Source organism: Moschus berezovskii, chromosome 5 (genome assembly GCF_049115385.1).
Source record: "Moschus berezovskii isolate FMDL1 chromosome 5, NW_MosBer_1.0, whole genome shotgun sequence".
Taxonomy (NCBI): domain Eukaryota; kingdom Metazoa; phylum Chordata; class Mammalia; order Artiodactyla; family Moschidae; genus Moschus; species Moschus berezovskii.
Window position 1 is genome coordinate 32,033,784 of NC_142464.1, and position 20,854 is coordinate 32,054,637.

Sequence of the window (20,854 nt, forward strand, 5' to 3'; positions counted from 1 at the left end):
GTCTCATGAGGTGGCCAAAGTATTGCAGTTTCAGCTTTAGCATCAGTCCCTCCAATGAACATCCAAGATTGATCACCTTTAGAATGGACTGGTTGCAGATGACACTACCCTTATGGCAGAAAGTGAAGAGGGAATGCTTACTATCTATTTAAAAAGGCCCTGTGATGTATCTTTCAGGAGTACACATTTTGTCAGCTTTATAACTTTCTCCTCAAGACCATGTGTATGTACCTTGATGTAAACAGATGGAGTATGCTTTCCATATCTTTCTACAGCACTGTTGGAAATAATCATGAAAAATGGAAGCACTGCTGGAAATAGCCCTCATTGCCGAAAACCATCAGGTAGTAGTGATCAAAGCAAACCTAATTGCACAAAGGACAGCTCATCTGGTAGTGGTGAAAGTGGAAAAGGCTACACCAAAGACCAAGTAGATGGAGTTCTCAGGTAAGAATGAATATGACTTATATATATGTCAATTGTAGTTGATACTAATGTAAGTTTAATGTTGTAACACCTAAAAAATGGGTTTTAATTACAATTCAGTAGAAGAACAGATATTGAGGAGTTCAACTCTTGGTGTCTTATGCTTTATATTCTTTATAAAGTAGTGTAAATTACCAATTCTATTGAAATTTCCATCTTTTAAATATAAGGCACAAAACTAATTACAAAAAAACTTTTTTTAGGAAAATTGCTTCAAGTTTTTGACACAGTACAGTGAAACCTTCCCTGATGGCTAAAGAATCCCCTTGCCAATGCAGGAGACGTGGGTTTTATCCCTGGGTCTGGAAGATCCCCTGGAGAAGGGAATGGCAACTCAACTCCAGTATTCTTGCCTGGGAAATCCCATGGACAGAGGAGCCTGATGGGCTATAGTCCAAGGGATCGCAAAACAGACAGACACAACTTAGCAACTACACAAACAAACAACAACCACAAATGTATATATATATGTGTGAAGGAGAGTTTCATATGAGGAGAATATTGAGGGCAGTTGCAAAGTATTTTCAATTTTCTGCTTATATAAATAAAGGATAATTTTTTTTCTATTTATATTCTTTCTTTAAGGCTGTCTTTATATATAGCAAATACTATAATGTCTTCTCCTTTTAATATTTTTTCTTACTCTCATTGTTCTGCTTCAGTGTTTTATTTTTACTTCATGATACACCTCTACTTAAAGCAGGAAAATTAGGTAGAATTGGTAAATTATGAACTAGGTTTTGGAGATTTAACTTTATTAATTTTATAATTAAAATGTTTTCTGGAAAGAAAATGAACTGAGTATGAAACACTAGAAAAAATACTGTTATTATTTCCTTCTACAGCTTAAGGAGGCTGTATTTATGTTGTACTGAAATTACTCTCTAGGGAATCTAAAGTATAAGGGTGAAGGACTGTGAACAGTGCTTAATCGGATAATTCAACTTGGAGAGTGAATAGCAGTGAACTAGCTTAAGTGAAGAGTAGGTAAAGCTAGTTTTCTTTCTCTTTTGCCCTTTCTTATCCTCTTTTAACCTTACTTCCTTTTTTTTTCATTTCTCCTTTTTTTCTCCATTCATATTTTTAGTTCTTTTTAACTCAGCATTATTTGGATTGAAATTATTTTTAAATTAAGTATTGATGTATTTATATTTTACTTTTTTCCATACATATGCTAAAGTTTAAATGTAACATTTTATCTGTGTGTGACCACAATAAGAACAAAGACTCCCTAATTATGATGAAATCATGATAAAGGGTATTCAATTGGCCTAAATGGTAGTGAAGTCCTTTAAGAATTATAAATTATGTTGGTGACCACTAACTGTAGTGTTGCGTCAGAGGCTGAATAAGTGAGATAAGTGAATAAATGAGAGACTTGCTTTTGAATTCCTTTAAGGAAAAGCTTCTACTAAACAGTGTGTTGAAATGTGTCCAGGAAGCCATATCTTTCCAAAAACCAAATTGTATTTTCTGGTAGAAATTACTTTTTACTAAGAGAACATATTCTCAGTAAAAGACCTAGAGTGGATTTTGTTATATGTGATTTTTATTTAGAATTATTTTATAATTTGTTTTTAAAGAAAGACTATAGAATCACCTATATATTGGAAAATATACCCGCTTCCCCAAATAACTGAAATTTTGGAGAATAGGAATCTCCTAAATCTGATATTATTTTTAAAAAATCTCTTTTCTTCATTTCTTCTACTCTAGCCTTGAAAGGAAAAGAGGAGTAGCTCAAGGTATGGTAGAAATAAAGAAAGAAGAGCAATGTTTTGTTTTCCTCTCTTTTTTAGTAGCTAGGCAGAGGGACATTTTGAGAATGGAAAAATGAAAGATGATGGTGGGTGCAGATCCGCTTTTGTATGTGGCCAGAATTGGGCAGATGGAAATAAAATGTTGAGAGAGATCCTGTATGTTGGGTCTATATTCTCTGTGAAATTGGAGATGAAATTATCCTCTAAGGTTAGAAGAAAGAGATGAAATTGAAAGCTTGAGAAGAATGGTGAAAGTATGGAATACTTACAGACAGGAAGGGAGGATTGTTGGCTAGCACGGAGGAACCAGCCAAAGTTTCAGACTGAATTCTTAGTGAGTTACAAGAATTAGCTTAGTTTTATGCCTGTGTTTAGAGATGGTTTCTCTGGTCAATTTTAGCATATCTTTTTATTGTATTACATAAATGTAGTTTTGGGGGGATTAATATGATCAGAACATTCTTTAATAGAATCCCTGAGTTATTCAGAGTATTTCATTTGCTACCTTATATAAGAGTTGCTTAACTTTAGCTAATCATGTAACACTTATTCATCGTATTAGCCTTCATAAGTGTTGCTTTAGTGAGCTAACAGATCACCAGCAAACACTTACATGCTATGTGTTTCTGTTTTACCTGTACACAGGGGATTTTTCTGAAGAAAACCATGTTATCTTGGTTAGCATGATTATGCAAACAAGTTGCTCAATGACATTTGGCTCAAAGGGAGAAGCCATGCAATAATACTGCATCCATTGCATAAGTAAGAGCTAGCGTACATTAAGACTGAACAAAACGTGTGTAACTTTGTAAAACTCATATTCTGTGAAACTAAGCACTGTTTATTGTCTTTGAGTGTTGAAATGTGTTGAAAAATCACAGTGCAAAAGGTGTCCTAGATCTTATTTGAGGAGATTTTTAATATCTCATTGGGAAAAAAGCCCATCTTTTTGTTCTAAAAATATGAGATCAGTGTAAAATAATTAACTGGCCGTCATTATATTTATCAGTTAGGAACACTTCTGTATAACTGTTAAAATTATTTGAATTATGGGGATTTCATTAGGATTGGTTTTAAGCTATAGTTCTTTAAATGGAAACAAATCATTTTGGTAAATTTATAAAATAAATAATCTTTTGTCTCAGGAATAAAGAATTATTTTCCTAAATACCAATTAAATTTGGAGTATATTTAAAAATCATCTATAATAAAAACAACAAAAAATCATCTATAACATATGAAAAAAGAATAGAACAAGGCCTCCCTCCCCAGCCAATATGCTTTCTAGCACATAAAGGAAGACATAAAAGTTGAGCCATTCATACTTCTCCCTTGTTGAGCTCCGAGACAAATCTTTCTGGCCTTTGTCCACAATATTTCCTTCCAGAGCAGGTAACAGTTTACCTCTTTTTAATTTATTTTCTTTTTCCTTTCTTCCTTTCTTCTTTAATTCTTCAGTGAGGATGGAGAAGAAGGAGTAAACTATAAAAAGTGTGACAAATGCATTTAGCTGGTGAAAAGGAGTATGATGAACAGTATATGGATTAAAATTAATACGTGAATGGTAATTTCTTAACTTAGGTGTGAAAAGTTAAGTAAATGAGTATATTTTTAGCATTACTTGAAATATGTAGTCTACAGTTTGTCCATTGGTGACATTGACTTTATACATCTCTACTGGCTTCTCAAAGAATTTCTCCTTTTCCGGACACACAGTAGGTGTTCTGTACATGGCCTTCTTCCATTTATCTCTGTCACATAGTTTTTAACATATCTAGGAAAATGAGTCTCTACAAAGGTAGAGTAATCATTTTCTGTTTTGTTCACTAACTGTTTTCAAGAGCCCTGGGATATAAATATTATTGACTCAATAATGAATCAATAAATATTAATTATTTATTGCTCAATAAATATTATTTCCTAAATAAAGGAAATGCTATGTTTATGAAATAAAATTGACTTGTGTCAGTGTTTATTATCTAAAGTAGAACAGTCTAATTTTAATTATTATTACTATGAAGAAGACTGACTAACAGATTTTCATTGATGTGATTATAAAAGAATTCTATGATCTTTTCAGTCTGTTCTCTTTTTACCCTTGTTCATACAACAAATGATGAATACTTTCATTATGAAAGGAGAGCTAAAGTTCATTTATTCCATAAATATTTACTGAGAACCTTTCATGTACCAAGCACTGTGATGACTAATAGGTTTAGTAGCGAAAAAAGGTCAGTCTTTTCTCTTTGAACACTGAGAGTCAGTCAGCCTTTGCAGTCCTCTAGCTGTCAATGATGGAGAAGGAAATGGCAACCCACTCCAGTGTTCTTGCCTGGAGAATCCCAGGGACAGGGGAGCCTGGTGGGCTTCCGTCTATGGGGTCACACAGAGTTGGACACGACTGAAGTGACTTAGCAGCAGCAGCTGTCAATGAACAATTGTGCCTCAGATCCATTAACCTCTTACTACCTGTCATCAAGCCACTAATACATGGAACACATTTAAAGTCATAAAGTACACACCAAAAAATATGTAAAATATATCTGTATTTTAGTGAAGGAAAATTATTAGGTCATGAGAAAATGTAAGCATCCAAAAAAAATTAGTGTTCTTTGCTCCATTTGCAGTACTTCTTTTCCTAACCTATTTCAAAGACTATGGGCTTAAATGTCACATATTTAGGATTATAAGCTATGTAAGTAGTCTTTTAAGAGTATGTTCATCAAAATGAAAATCAGGTGTGGCAAATATTTTTGAATCCCATAATGTATTTTATTGTGAGATTTTATCTTTCATAGCGAGTGACACACATGAACTCTCTTTAACATTGACTAGCTGAATTCACTTGCTTTGACATTTAAGCCATAGGATACAGTAGTTTTACATGCACTAAACTGTTGCTTTGATATTTGGTTAGGTTTGCATTATGCAACAACAAAACTCTTGAAATGCAATGTCTGTTAATCCTTAGCTGTGGCATCTTGAGAGGAGTTTTGGGATTTCTTATGTGTTTAAGAGTACTATAAAATTGTTCTTACTCTCATCTTAGTATGTGCTGTGTCCTCCATCCACATTTGTTATGAGCTTTGCTTTACTTCTCTGTAGTCGTGATAAATTGTGCAAGGACATTCTCATGGTTGAAAAGTGGTCTGTGGTTGAAAAGAGAATGGAGCAATGACCCTTAATGGATAAACTATCATTTGATATTGAGAAAACAATCCACAAATAGTTCTTTATACTATTCTAATCAATAAAAAATTGGAAGTATTACTGAAAGTTCTTCCTTGAAATTTACTTATAATGCACTCTCTTGTTCACAGCATAAACAAATGTAAAAATTACTATGAAGTACTTGGAGTAACCAAAGATGCTGGCGATGAAGATTTGAAAAAAGCTTATAGAAAGCTTGCTTTGAAGTTTCATCCAGACAAAAACCATGCACCTGGAGCAACAGATGCTTTTAAAAGTAAAGTAAACCTTTTAAAGCAATTTTCTAAGCTCTTTTTAGAATTCACTTTACAGTATTTCAGATACTAAGTACTACCTTTAGATTGGTGCATAAGCATTTTAGACTGGTGAGGACCAGCATAAGCTTGGGTCCTCAAAATCCTTTAAAACTTAACTTGTTATACCAAGAGCCAAACAAATGTTGTTTGGCTTCACAAAAGCATCATGTCAGTTTTGGCAAATTTCAAAGTAACTTTTCTAGATACACAAGCATGCTTTCTTGTTTACCACCCAAGTAGTGTGATGACTATGCATGAGCTTCTAGCATATTACCAGCTGGTTCTAAAGGAATTAAAAGCAAAATATATTTTCTGTGAGTTTTTAAAATATTAGAGACTGTCTAGAATTGGAAAATTACTTAGAATCACTGTTTGTCCAGTGTTCTGTTTCTGTTAACTCCAGACAATTTTTTGCATTTTTCACATGTAGTTCTAACATTTTTTTTTTCAAGAATGTTTCTTTCCTCTTGGCTACTATTCATTTTTCTTCATTTTCTTTATTACTTCAGTTCTTTATGTCAATTTAGTAAACTAGCATGCGAGAACTGATTTTAGAATTTCATGTTTATTACAATTTATTCATAAGAGTTATTTTCTGGTTAATAAGAAAATGCTTAAATTTGTAATTATTTGTTTTTGTGAATTTGGCATTCATAGAGCCAATGTATGATGTTTACAGTGAAATGCTGGGGTCTTGGAATAACAGAAAGGAGATAATAATTTTTTAATTTTCCTAAAAAATAGATGACTCAATTGATCATTCAACAAAATACCATTAAAATTGTTTCCAGAACGATTTTATTTCTTAAAGGAAGTTGCCAATCAGCTTACATTTGGGGATTATTAATATAGTTCAATAAAAGCAGCTGCCAAAGTGGTACTGGTGAAATTAAAATATCACTGTGACAGTGAGAACCTTCTCTGATTGTTTCCTTAAATTAAAAGTAGCATATTGAAAGTACAGGAAAAGCTTCTTTACTCAAAAACACTAACTTTTAATTACCACATATTCCCCCCACAAAGTTAAGACTTTTTTTCACATTCTGAATTAAAATCATTTAATTTAAATTTTTTTGTGTTTTTAAGATGTTTAAAGTGTTTGGCAGTGAATTATTTGCATGTCTGTGATCTGTTAGATGATTTCAGTATTAATTCATTAATGCTAAGAACATGCTTCTTTCTCCCATTTCTGTATTGAAGTTGTGTTATTAATAGCATTATTGGTCTTAGAATAACAGTGAGTGGATCTACCAATATTTTTACAGCTTGTGTTGTGTTTTGAAGAGATAAGCAACATAAATGGCACCCCATACAGACACTCAGAGAAGTTTTACAAAGGTGATGCTACTTTGATGTGGTACATTTCAGAGTCTAATGCTCTGATTTGCAAAACAAGAAACGATATTTATCAACATGCTGGGTGGAGACTCATCTGTAGAGGAAAGGTGCACATTATTCAATACACAGAAGGTTATTTGTAAATCAGAATGCCAATTTATTAATCCCAAAGAGGATCTTAATAGGGTGGTGGTTAATGAGCCCATTTTTCATTGAGTAGAAACTACATAGAAAACCCAGATTGTTGGAACTTCCCTGGTGATCCAGTGGTTACGACTCTGTGCTTCCATTTCAAGGGGCATAGGTTCAATCCCTGGATGGGGAATCCTGCATGCCACATCGTGCAGCTATAAAGAAATGAAAGAAAACCCAGACTGTAAGCCACAGAAGATTGGTGAACAAAGGTAGTTAATTAGACAATATTACTGCTAGTGTGTCATCACAGAGAAGTGGCAGGTTTCCCTCATTCAGCACATAGGATCTTTTCATGACCTTCTGAATCATCTTATTTTCTCTTTAATCAGTTGATCTTAATTTCTGTGTCTGGGATACCAAGCTATTTAGTCTAAATAAAGACTATAGTTTTTTATTTGTATAAGAGGTAAGTTTAGATTTATTGCTCTGTGATTGCTAAAATACTTCTTATAGAAGATGGAAACCTTTTTTTTTTTTTTTAATTTCCTTCAAGAATAGAAAAAGAGACAATTAGTTAAGGAATGAGATTAGATAGAAGAGATATTTTCATTGTGTGTTTTGTAAAACTTTGAAAATAAAAGCTTACCATCAAAGAGGGTAGATTAAATGAGCTCTTAAGTTCATGTAGCTCTTTGTGCTTTAATTAGGTTTGTGAATTTCTCAAGGCAGGGAATATTTTACTTACATCTAGACAATAGCTTGCATAATATATATAAACACACCTTTAAAAATATTTGAAATGGATCCCTTTCCTTCTCTCTGGTGTGGATATATTCAAAATATGCCCTGTCTGCATTATCTTCAAAGACTCCAAGTATTTCATAGACTGTTTGAATAATACATGTGCCTGTTGACGTACGCATGAATCTGATTACAAAGGGCATTGATTAGCTATTTGTTTGTTTCTTAAATAATGATGGATCAGATGCTACTGCCTATGTCAGGTTTGGTAGTTCAGTGTTCTTTGTTTTCTTCCTTTTTGACTGTACTAGGTCTTCACTGTTGCACGGACTTTTCTCTAGTTGTGGCAAGCAGGGGCTACTCTCTAGTAATGTTGCGTAGGCTTCTAATTGTGGTGGCTCTCCTGTTGCAGAGCCAGGCTCTAGGGCACATGAGCTTCAGTAGTTGTGGTTCCCGGGCTCTTGAGCATAGGCTCAATAGTTGTGGATCACAAGCTTAGTTGATCCGAGGCATGTGGCGGATCTTCCTGGACCAGGGATTGAACCTGTATCATCTGCATTGGCACTTGGATTCTTTACCACTGAGCCACAATATTCTTAACATCTAGAGTGAATTTCTAAGAATAGAGAAGTTAGTCTACCTTATGGGCTAGTTCTTCTAGAGAAATACAGGAAGAAAATATGAAATATCCTCTTATTAAATGAATTTGTAATTTATGAAGAGGAGACAAATCTCACACAGAACATTTGGAATAATAGTAATACCTAACATTGAACAAGCATTTTATAGTTTTTCATTCCCATTTTTAAAACTTTAACGCTATTAAAAATCTTCTGAAGTAAACAGGGATCAGTGTCATCCCTTTGCAAGTAAGAAAATGTGAATCTCAAAGAGATTAACTGATTTACCCAGGATCTCCCCGAAGACTGAATGTAATTAAAATTCAAAACGTAGAATAAAGATATCCAAAGAAAAGCCAGAAAGATACAGTAGAGTTATAATCAGAGTAATTGGAGAAGCTTTCATATTATAAGTGAGAATTATGTATTCTCAAGATGAGTATGATTTCTTTGATTAGAGAAGATGGCAGAAACTTGGGTATGAGAATGAGGGAAGTGATTTAAAAGTCAGAGAGGACTTCCACTTTCAGGACGACTTTTCCCTGTTATTCACACTAATGTATAACTGAACATTAGTTATAAAACAAAACAAATATAAGTTATTCAACATAGTGTTGGAAATTCTAATCAGTGCATTTAGGTGAGAGAAAGAAATGAAAGGCACACAAACTGTCCCTATTTGCAAATAACATGACCATGTTATGCAGATGACACCACCCTTATGGCAGAAAGTGAAGAGGAACTCAAAAGCCTCTTGATGAAAGTGAAAGAGGACAGTGAAAAGGTTGGCTTGAAGCTCAACATTCAGAAAACAAAGATCATGGCATCTGGTCCCATCACTTCATGGGAAATAGATGGAAAAACAGTGGAGACAGTGTCAGACTTTATTTTTGGGGGCTCCAAAATCATTGCAGATGCTGATTGCAGCCATGAAATTAAAAGACGCTTACTCCTCGGAAGGAAAGTTATGACCAACCTAGATAGTATATTAAAAAGCAGAGACATTACTTTGCCAACCAAGGTCCGTCTAGTCAAGGCAATGGTTTTTCCCATGGTCATGTATGGATGTGAGAGTTGGACTGTGAAGAAAGCTGATCGCCGAAGAATTGATGCTTTTGAACTGTGGTGCTGGAGAAGACTCTTGAGAGTCCCTTGGACTGCAAGGAGATCCAACCAGTCCATTTTAAAGGACATCAGTCCTGGGTGTTCATTGGAAGGACTGATGCTAAAGCTGAAACTGCAATACTTTGGCCACCTCATGCGACGAGTTGACTCACTGGAAAAGACTCATGCTGGGAAAGGTTGGGGGCAGGAGGAGAAGGGGACGACAGAGAATGAGATGGCTGGATGGCATCGCCAACTCTATGGACATGAGTTTGAGTGTACTCCGGAAGTTGGTGATGGACAGGGAGGCCTGGCGTGCTGTGATTCATGGGGTCTCAGAGAGTTGGACACGACTGAGCGACTGAACTGAACTGAACTGCAAGATTTCAGGATATAAGATAAACATAAAAAGATCGATTACTATTTAGTATATTTCTGTGTACTAACATGTAGACACTAAAATTTAAAAATGCATTACTATTTATAATCATACACACACAAGAAATACTTAGGTATAAATTTAACAAAACTTGTGTAAGATTTGTATGCTGAAAACTATATAAATGAAAGAAATCAGAGATGATCTAAATAAATGGAATGATATATCATGTTCATAGATTGAAAGACATAGTAGTAAAGATGTCAAGACTCCCCAAGTTGATACACACATTTAATACAGTTCCTGTCAAAATCTTAACAGACTTCTTTGTAGATAAAAGGAAGTTTATTCTAAAAGTCATATGGAAATACAAAGAACCTGAATAAATGATTCATTAAAGGAGTAGGAGTAATAAGTAACAACCTGATTTTAGGACTTACTTTAATACTATGGTTAGCAAAATAGTATAGAATTGGCAGAAGGAGAGACACTTGGATCAGTGAAACAGGATGGGAGCCCATAGAGATATGACAGAGGTGCAAAATCAGTTCAGTGGAGGAAAGAGAGCCTTTTCAACAAAATAGTTTTGGAGCAACTGGACATTCATAGGCAAAACAACAAAATTTAACCTTGAAGTAAGTCTCATGCTTTATATAAGAATGAGTTTACCATGAATCTTATAAAGTATAAAACAGCACTTCAACTTTTAGCAAAAAATCATGGGAGCAGATTTTTAGGATCTTAGGCTATGTAATGACTTCTTAAAACTTAACACTAGACATTTTATAACACAAAAAGTAGATAAGTTGGACTTGATCAAAAAATTTTTTTGTTTGCTTTGCAAAGATGCTATGAAGTAGAAAAAAAGACAAGCAACAAGGAAGGAGAAAATATTTGCCAAGCACATACCTATCTGACAAAGGACTAGCGTCCAGAATATATAAAGAGCTCCCCCAAACTCCCAATTAAAAAAACAGACAGCCCTATTAGAAAATGGATATGAGACATGAAGAGACATCCTACTAAAGATTATATACACATGGCAAGTATGCATGTGAAAAAGTTTTTAACATCATTCATTAGCCATTAGAGAGATTGCAAAGTAAGACCAAAATGAGATTCTACTGCACACCTATCAGAATGATTAAAAATTTAAAAAGTAGAAACACCAAATACTGGTACAGATGCAGAGTAACTGGATCACTTACACATTGCTGATGGGTTATGAGATGACAGGGCTTCCTTGGTGGCTCAGACGGTAAAGCATCTGCCTTTAATGTGGGAGACCCGGGTTCGATACCTGGGATGGGAAGATCCCCTGGAGAAGGAAATGGCAACCCACTCCAGTACTCTTGCCGAGAAAATCCCATGGACAGAGGAGCCTGGTAGGCGACAGTCCATGGGGTTGCAAAGAGTCGGACGCGACTGAGCAACTACACTTATGAGATGACATTGTCACTCTGTAAAACAGTTTGGCAGTTTCTCACAAAACTAAGTATTTAACCAATAGACAACCCAGCAATTGCATTTCTAGGAATTTATCCTAGAAATAAAAATATATATTTACACACAAACCTGTTCATGAATGTACATAGCAGTTTTATTTGTAATAACCAAAACCTAGAAACAACGCAGATGTTGTTCATTGGGTGATTAGTGAAATAGTGATACATCCATACCATGGAGAACTAGTGAGCAATAAAAGGAATGAATGACTTACATAACAGCTTGGATCAATCTCCAAAGAATTATGCGGATTGAAAAAAGTCAATCCAGGAGATTTCATTCCACTTATATACTGTGTTATTCCATTGATTTAACATTCTCGTAATGTCAAAATTATAGAAATATAGAAGATAAGTCAGTAGTTGTGGGGAGTTAAAAGGGGAAGGAGGAGAAGGAAGTAGGTGTGGGTATAAAAGGGCAGCCTGAGGTGGTGCTGGAAATGTTTTATATCTTGATTGTTATCAATGTCAGTATCCTTGATATAATAATTTTATAAGGTATTACCATGGGAGAAATTAGGTAATGGGTAGAAAAGTCTACCTATATTACTCTTTACAAACTTCATGTGAATCTAAAGTTAACCTCAAAATCAGTGTAATTAAAGGAATATGAATAAAGTGGAATGTATCTTTTTGTGAAGTAAACAATACTGAGATGGAAATGTATTTTGTGAGGCTTTGAATACCAAAATGAATTTTGGTTTTAATTTTTAAGATAATAAAGAACTGAAAAAAAGTCTTGATTATAGGTATAGCACAAAGTAAATAAATAGTAAATTAGTCACAGTAGATAGACTAAATTGTCTTACATATACAATTATGAATTATGACAATTTTTCACAAATATCTTCTAAAATATCATAGCATTTGGAAATTATTTTTATAGCAAACCCTTAGAAGTAGAATTGAGTTGCCAATATATTAATAGTTTAAAAGGTAATAGCATTATGAACCTGAAATAGATTCAGTGTATAGAGGTTAAGAATCCTAAAATTCTTATTAATACTGGAAGAACAACTTTGGCAGATACTGATAGATATGCTTCTTTTTTGGGTATGTACCTTGGTGGTGTTTATAAGTACATTACTTGGATCTCTGATTATGCTTTCTCATTGGATCAACATTATAAATGATTGCTATATTTCTGAGTCATAGATCTATTTGGAAATCTAAAGAAAGTTTTGGGCCATCTCAAGATAAATGGACTATTCACCTAAATTTTCATTCCAAAGTGTTCACAGATGACTGGAAAGCTATCTCTGAATCAGAAAAAAGTTCCAGAGTGTCTGCCTATAATTAATTTCAATGTGATATATAGTCATCCAGAAACAACTACCTAATGAGCATCTATTTGCTTGTTCAGTACCTATGACAACCACCACATGGGATCCAGAAAGTATTTTTAAAATAATCCCATGTGCAAAAGGCTTATGATCTAGTTTGAGAAGCAAGTTGTATTTATGAAATGATGAGTTATTAGAAGTTTCAGAATAAGAATAGGGTAATTCCTGCTATTAGATTAAAGCAGTACAGTTTTTGTAAATTACCTCAAGAAGACATTTTGGTAATTAATGTGCTCTTTTGGACATGGAAATGTGAGATAGGAAATCGAACTTTTTATGAATATCACAAAAGTAGCAAAGATAGGAAAACTAGAGACTGTATGGATTCATTTTTTAAAAATTCAGACTTTATGCTAGACCATGGGGATATTGCAATGAAAGACACAGTTCCTACCTTCATAGAGTTGACAGTTTAAGAGAAACAAATTGTTCAGGATTAGAATGAAGAATAGCTCACTCTGGGCTAGTGTGTGCAAAAAAAAGTTTTATGGTGTAGGTTGCAGAGAGTAAACTTACTATGCTAAAATAAATTTGATCTTGAACAAGTTTCCTAACCTTTTTGAAACTCGGGGACTTCATCTGTAAAGTGGGGATAATAATGGATAATGTAATAAGATATGTGGGTTCAGAGCCTGGCAGTTAGTAGCTATTGCTGTTACTAGTGAGTGACTAGATTAGGATACTCAAAAAGGAAATAATAGCAGGCTATTAGGGGATAGAGCACAATAGTAAGAAAGCAAGATGGGCATTCCTTTATGTTCAAGGCAGTAGGGAGACTCTACAGTATAAAAAATTGTATTGGGAGGTAATACATATAATTATAAGCAATGTATATAATACCTTTAAAAGAAATTGTTACTGATGTGTTTTTTTCTGATTAGCCTCAAGTATTTTTTGTTGTTGTTTGACAAGTAGCTTTTATGTGGTACAGTCTTTTTAAATGTAAAGACTTTGCTTATCAACTTCTCATAACTTTTTCAGAGATTGGAAATGCTTATGCTGTTTTAAGCAATCCAGAAAAACGAAAGCAGTATGACCTCACAGGCAATGAAGAACAAGCGTGTAATCAGCAGAACAATGGTAGATTCAATTTCCATAGAGGTTGTGAAGCTGATATAACTCCAGAAGATTTGTTTAATATATTCTTCGGTGGCGGATTTCCTTCAGGTATTTTAGTGTTAATTATAAATATTATATTTTATGAAGCTAGAGATCCTCACCACCAATTAAACTCTTTAGAGATTTATGTACCTCCCTCTGACATTTCTTGTAGTATTATGATCCTGTGATAGTTCTTCATAAAAACAGGAGAAAAATGTAGACTTATTAACTTTATTGAAGTCTGTCTTTTTCCCAGAATATATTTTAATTTTAAAAAGATGTTCTGTATTTTGCATAAAGCTGAAGAAAGGATCTATAAGTAGGAAATCAAGTGGCACTGTCTTAGTTAAATGCTGTTACAACTATAGGAAGTAATCTGTCTCTTGAAGGACTGTTTGACATGGGTTCTTTGAAGATCTTCATAGATATTTCATTAATAACATTATAGATATATTATGAATACATGTGGAGATACTTTCCATTTAAATATTAAAATGTCTGAATCATTGGTTCTATATAAAGTAAGTGGGTTTTAACAACTTACATTACATTAAGATAGAAATAATTACTTGAACTAGGCTATCAAAGTAAAGAGCTGTAGAAGTACTACTAAATAAATAGACTTTATAGTACAGCATATGTAGTATTGAGTTTTACTTACATTTACTGTGAGTTGCTTGTGTGAAAATTAATTTTTTTAAGAGTAGCTTCTCTAAAGTGTTTAAAATTGTAGTTCTAGTCTTGTTTACCACAGTTTAAAAAGGTGCTGAGTTAAACATCCCATTCAAAATTAGGAGAGCCTTTATGAATGTAGCAGTATAATTTGGCCTGGTAGCACTGTCTGAATATTATTGAGAAACATTGTGGTCATTGATAAGGTATTTTGTAAAACATCCTTGAAGAGGATATGTAAAACAAATTAATGACTGAAAATATAACCTTGACATTAGGATATGTAATTCCCTCTTGTAGAAAAATTATTCAGACTAATAATTTTGACTGAAAATATGCTAGGAACAATTAGAAATCTTTCAGGAAATAGTGAATTTCTGATAGTTCATTTGCAGTTTTTTTGCTTGTCTTAACATAGTTTATTTTATCAGTGATAGCCATTGCTCATTGGTCACCTTTTTTTGAAAACAGCTTGAATGTCATCAACAAGAAAATGTTGGAAAGTTGTGGTCCACCTGTACCGTAGTATATTATACAGCTTTTTTTTTTTAATGAATGAAAGTAGTATCATTTGATTTCTAGAGGTACTTGTGATTCGTTGATAAATGCAGAAGGCAGAGTTTCAGATTAATGATCCTAGGTTTGTAAAATCAACCAACCACAACAAAAGTCCTATTTGTATACAGTATTAGAGAGGAATTCTTACTCAAGTTTTCATCAAAAAAGAGTTTCTCCTTTACTTTAAGGGAAACAAGAATCATTCCGGGTTTTGTCCACTCTTCATTCACAGGAGGGCAATAAGAGTTCATTACTCAAATGTGCATTATTTTAGTAATTAAAAAAATATATATATAAAGAAAATATAATTTTTCTGATCATAACTTTTCTCCCTAATTTAACCTTGCTTTTAATTTTCTAGGTAGTGTACATTCATTTTCAAATGGACGAGCTGGTTATAGCAATCAACATCAGCATCGACATAGTGGACATGAAAGAGAAGAAGAAAGAGGAGATGTATGTTTATGATATGATTAGAAATCAGAAAATGGCAAATTTCAGCTCAGGAAAAGGATAGAGTTGTCTGAAAATAGATCACGTTGTTTTAAAAGGAAGTAATGAGTTTTCTTTTGCCAGAGGTGTTCAGTATAGACTAGAGAATCCCCTTAGGGATGTTGGGGGACCAGGAGAAGAAGTCAGGGTGGCAGGTGGTTGGGCAGTATGACACCTTCACATTTGATATTCTATGATTCTAATGAAGATAAACCTCAAATGTTCATGTTCCTAAGGTAAATTCTTATTGTTGGGTCTAAAGAATTTAGAATTAATACTGAAATACTTAAATTAGAAGTAACTTTCCTTGTTCTAATACAGTTATACTTCATGGCGTATAGCAATTAAATTATATGAAGGAGAAAGGTAAATGGAAAGAGCTCTAGCCTAGAAATTAAAAGGTCTGGGCCCCAGCTCTGCCATTTTCATAAATGTCCACGTTCCACCCTCAAATCCAAGGTAAAAATAGTTTTCAACCTGCTGCATATTGATAGAGTCTCTGTATGGGAAAAAAAAAAAAAGAGGGAGACAGAGAACTTCCTTATCTGTAAAATGAGATCAGGTTATATCAGTTCAGTTCAGTCGATCAGTCATGTCCGACTCTTTGAGACCCCATGGACTGCAACATGCCAGGCTTCCCTGTCCATCACCAGCTACCAGAGCTTAGTCAAATTCATGTCCATCGAGTCAGTGATGCCATCCAACCATCTCATCCTCTGTTGTCCCCTTCTCCTCCCACCTTCAATCTTTCCTAGCATCAGGGTCTTTTCAAATGAGCTGGTTCTTCATATCAGGTGGCCAAAGTATTGGAGTTTCAGCTTCAGCCCTTCCAATGAATATTCAGGGTTGATTTCCTTTAGGATTAACTGGTTGGATCTCCTTGCAGTCCAAGGGACTCTGAAGAGTCTTCTCCAATACCACAATTCAAAAGCATCAGTTCTTTAGCGCTCAGCTTTTTTTATAGCCCAATTCTGACATCCATACATGACTACAGGAAAAATCATAGCTTTGACTAAGCAGACCCTTGTTGGCAGTGTCTCTGCTTTTTAATATGCTGTCTAGGTTGGTCATAGCTTTTCATCCAAGGAAAAAAAAAGAAAATGAAAACCACAATTATGGAAAACTAGCCAAACTGATCACATGGACCACATCTTTGTCTAATTCAATGAAACTATGAGCCATGCCATGTAGGGGCCCCCAAGATGGACGGGTCACGTGGAGAGTTCTGACAAAACGTGGTCCACTGGAGAAGGGAGTCGCAAACCACTTCAGTACTCTTGCCTTGAGAACCCCATGAACAGGTTATATCAAGTGATTTCCAGATCAGTGTCAGGATCTCTAGGTGAAGTACCTAAAAAGTTGTATTTTTAAGAATCATCCCAGGAAGTTGGTTTGATCAAGCAGATTTGGAAGTACTGATCTCAAATGTCATTTCTGCCTCTAAAAATGTTTGACAACTGTTGGATTATTGACAACTACAGTTATATTGCAATTTGTTAATCTTTGATGATTTTTTACAGGGAGGTTTTTCTGTGTTTATCCAGCTGATGCCCATTATTGTATTGATCCTCGTATCATTATTAAGCCAGCTGATGGTGTCTAATCCTCCTTATTCCTTATATCCCAGATCGTAAGTAGCTAAGTGAAGTTTTACCCCCCAAAATTGTTGTTTTTTACTTAGATAACTTTAAAGGGCCTTGTGCACTTTTAAACTTTTAAGTGACAAATCTTCTGTTACTTCGTGTGTACCATTTAAAAATCTTTAATTTTAAAGATAGTTTACCTAAGCAGTAAGTTTCTATTATGTTAGTTTACATTTCTGTTCTATTGTGGGTAAGGACAGAAGTGCTATATTCGAACTTGATAGCAATTTAATGTAATAGGTAATGGGTTGACATCAAAGACAAAAACCTTCAGAAGACAAAAATACTTTAAAGACAAAAGTAGAATTGTGATTGATGCTACATAGATTTGTGTCATTAAAGTGGAAATGATGTTACTCTTCTGTTTATAAAATATTGATTAAATAAAAGCAAATATTACTTTTTATGTATTTTTCCACAATATATTGTACTCTATAAGCGATCAGGACAAAGCAAATATAATGCAGTATACATTCTAGCAGTATACATTCTAAAAAACTTTTGTATAATACAATGAAGATAAAGGAAACTTTGTAAAACCATATCACCAGTTCTTTTATAGTATTAAAATGATTGGTCTACAAATAATTTATTTCTTCCAAATAAGATTTTTGCTAACTAAAAATTGAAAGAACTTATAAGAACATAATGTATTAAAATATGATTACTTTTTTATCACATAAAAAAGTAACTTTAGGTAATTTGAAATTGTATAAATACTTGATTAATTACCAATAGTAACTTTTTAATTATTTTTAATTGTTTTTGTTAGCTTGGTTTATAGAAGCAGATCAGAATGTACAATTTTAATTAAAAAATAATGATCAAACATGTCTTTTACAGTGGATCAGGACAAACAATTAAAATGCAGACAGAAAACTTGGGTGTCGTTTATTATGTCAACAAGGACTTTAAAAATGAATATAAAGGAATGTTACTACAAAAGGTAGAAAAGAGTGTGGAAGAAGATTATGTGACTAATATTCGAAATAATTGCTGGAAAGAAAGACAACAAAGTAAGTTTACATTTTAAATGTTTAACATTTAAAAACATTCAGAGTCTTGGAATTGATTACTGAAGATTTCCTTACTCACGGGATGTTCTAAAATTGCTTGGCACCTACCGGGAGCCTGGTACTTAAATGAGACAATGTGTTTTAATGTACTTGCAGCCTTATAACAATATTTGGCACGTGGCAAAAACAATGGTGTTTGTGTTACTGTTCTTCTTAGTAGCTATGGGTGGAATAAGTAGAAGTATCAAATTTCATTGTATTTAAGATGTTGATGGTTGTAACATGCATCATTATTTTATGACCGCTAAGAAAGAAAGTCTTGCCATAAACAATGTCATCAATTTTAATATACATCCTGTTTCAGAATTAACTTTGAAACTGTTCATTAATTTAGCTTCAACAGGTAGCACTGTTAGTGTACAATGAGTTTGGTTGACAATTCATTTTCCTTTACTTATTTTCTATGTAGAAAAGTTCTTGTGAACACTTATTGTTTAGCATCTTCCAGCCTCAGCTTGCTTAATTTAAGTAGTTGTATCTATAAAAAGATTGACCATAAGAATTTGCTGAAATGTTCCTTGTGAACTGTTTATTATAGTTTTTTGTCTGTTCCAAGTCATAACATAGATTATGTAGACTTTGGAATTAAATAGACTGAAATTGAATCCTAGCTCTGAAATTTTTAGCTGAGTGATTAGTACCAAATACTCTAGCCTCATGTATAAGATGGATAATAATGGTGAGTGGGAAGAGGAATAACTATAGTTTATATAATACCTATTTTCTCAGTCATTGTCCCAAGCACTTTATATATATTAACTTATTTAAAATCTACAATAACACTGTGAGGTTATTATACCCAATTTGCATATGAGGAAACTGTGCCAAAGAGAGATTAATTAATAACTTGCCAAGATCATTAAGGTAATCTGTGATTCAAAACCTGTTTGCTTTCAGAATCTAGGCAGTGTGCTCTACAGTCTTCTGATTAATACCTAACTTTATGGGTTTGTTATGAAAATTAAATCAGGGAATAGCTGAAGTGTTTCACATGCAGTAAATACTCAGAAAATTGAAGCAGTTAACATTATCTCTTATCTTCTAGGGAAAATTTGGTAAAACATTATATATTTCTCAGAAAGTTCTTATCTCTAGCCTTGGTTTCTTCATCTATATATTGATAGTTAGAGTAGAATCCTCCTTGGTGTCTGAGTCTCTGAGTCTGTGAATCAGTATGTTCTCAATGTAGAGAAGGTTACCTTAGACTAGTGGTTTTCAACTGGGAATGATTTGCTCCCACCTCCCAGTGGACATTTGATAATGTCTGGAAACTTTATGTGCATCATCATGGAGTTGGAGTAGAAGAGATTGCTTCTAGCATATAAATGGGTTAAAGCCAGGGATGCTGCTGAAACATTCTGCAGTGCACAGGACAACCTCCACAACAAAAATTATCTGACCCTAAATGCCAGTATTGTTGAGGTTGAGAAACTGCGCATTAGCCAAATATCTTAAGAGATGTATTTATCAAATTTTATTTATTTAATTTTATTTCACTTAATATTTTAATCTGTAGTACCTCACACAATTGTTGGATGAAGGAGTAATGGATTCGTGTGAATGAATGACAGGGCTCTGGTGTCTAAGATGGTAAAGAATCTCCCTGCAATGTGGGAGACCCTGGGTTAGGATGATCCCCTGGAGAAGGGAATGGCAACCCAGTATTCTTGCTTGGAGAATTCCATGGACAGAGGAGCCTGGTGAGCCACAGTCCACCGGGTTGCAGAGAGTCAGACACATCTGAGCAACTAATACTCACACACACATGAATGAAGGAATGAAAGGCCTACTTATTTTGTGCTAAAAGAATGATGAGCACGTTAGATATATCACTTTCAAATACAAGTTCTAGTCTCCAGGCAAAAACAGGTGATTTTTGAGTTTTGCATGCTTGTGTTCTATTACCTTAAATAGTAGGGAAGTGACTGCATAGATAGAAAGAAGGAAAGATGCTCACATTTATGGATGAAAGTGTAATGTTATGTTTAAAGAGTTGGCTTTGGGAATGCCTTGCAAGATACTGGCTTCAGCAACAGTTACCTAGGCCAAGTTACTTAACCTCTCTAAATCTCAGTTATCTCATTATTAGAATATGGACCAGAACAGATAATATATGTTAACACTTAGCATAATACCTTGTACCCATATGTATTCTATATTATTATTTATTATAATTTTGTTTTACTCTTTCCCTAGCATGAGCCAAGTGGTTTTTTGTGGGGTTTTTTGGCATAATTTAATCTCTTAATAGTTCAACAAGATCACTATCAATTGGTTTCATGGAACCCTCAGTCCATCTGTCCACTGTACCACATTGTCTACAGCTATATTGTACACATTTCAGTTCAGGTCAGTCACTCAGTCATGTCCAACTCTTTGTGACCCCATGAATCAC

At 34.0% G+C, this 20,854-nt stretch overlaps 1 protein-coding gene across 2 annotated transcripts in view; it reads left to right on the top strand.

Moving 5' to 3' along the window:
• The window catches only part of DNAJB14 (DnaJ heat shock protein family (Hsp40) member B14), a 45,894-nt gene that overhangs the window by 17,612 nt on the left and 7,428 nt on the right, over window positions 1-20,854 (top strand). The window contains exons 2-7 of one of the 2 annotated variants that reach the window (XM_055434428.2): window positions 276-447; window positions 5,567-5,712; window positions 13,899-14,084; window positions 15,610-15,704; window positions 17,261-17,370; window positions 18,227-18,399. In XM_055434428.2, coding sequence (XP_055290403.1) covers window positions 276-447; window positions 5,567-5,712; window positions 13,899-14,084; window positions 15,610-15,704; window positions 17,261-17,370; window positions 18,227-18,399 — 882 coding nt within the window. The remainder of the gene's footprint in view (window positions 1-275; window positions 448-5,566; window positions 5,713-13,898; window positions 14,085-15,609; window positions 15,705-17,260; window positions 17,371-18,226; window positions 18,400-20,854) is intronic. The other variant, XM_088836211.1, reaches the window with a different exon arrangement.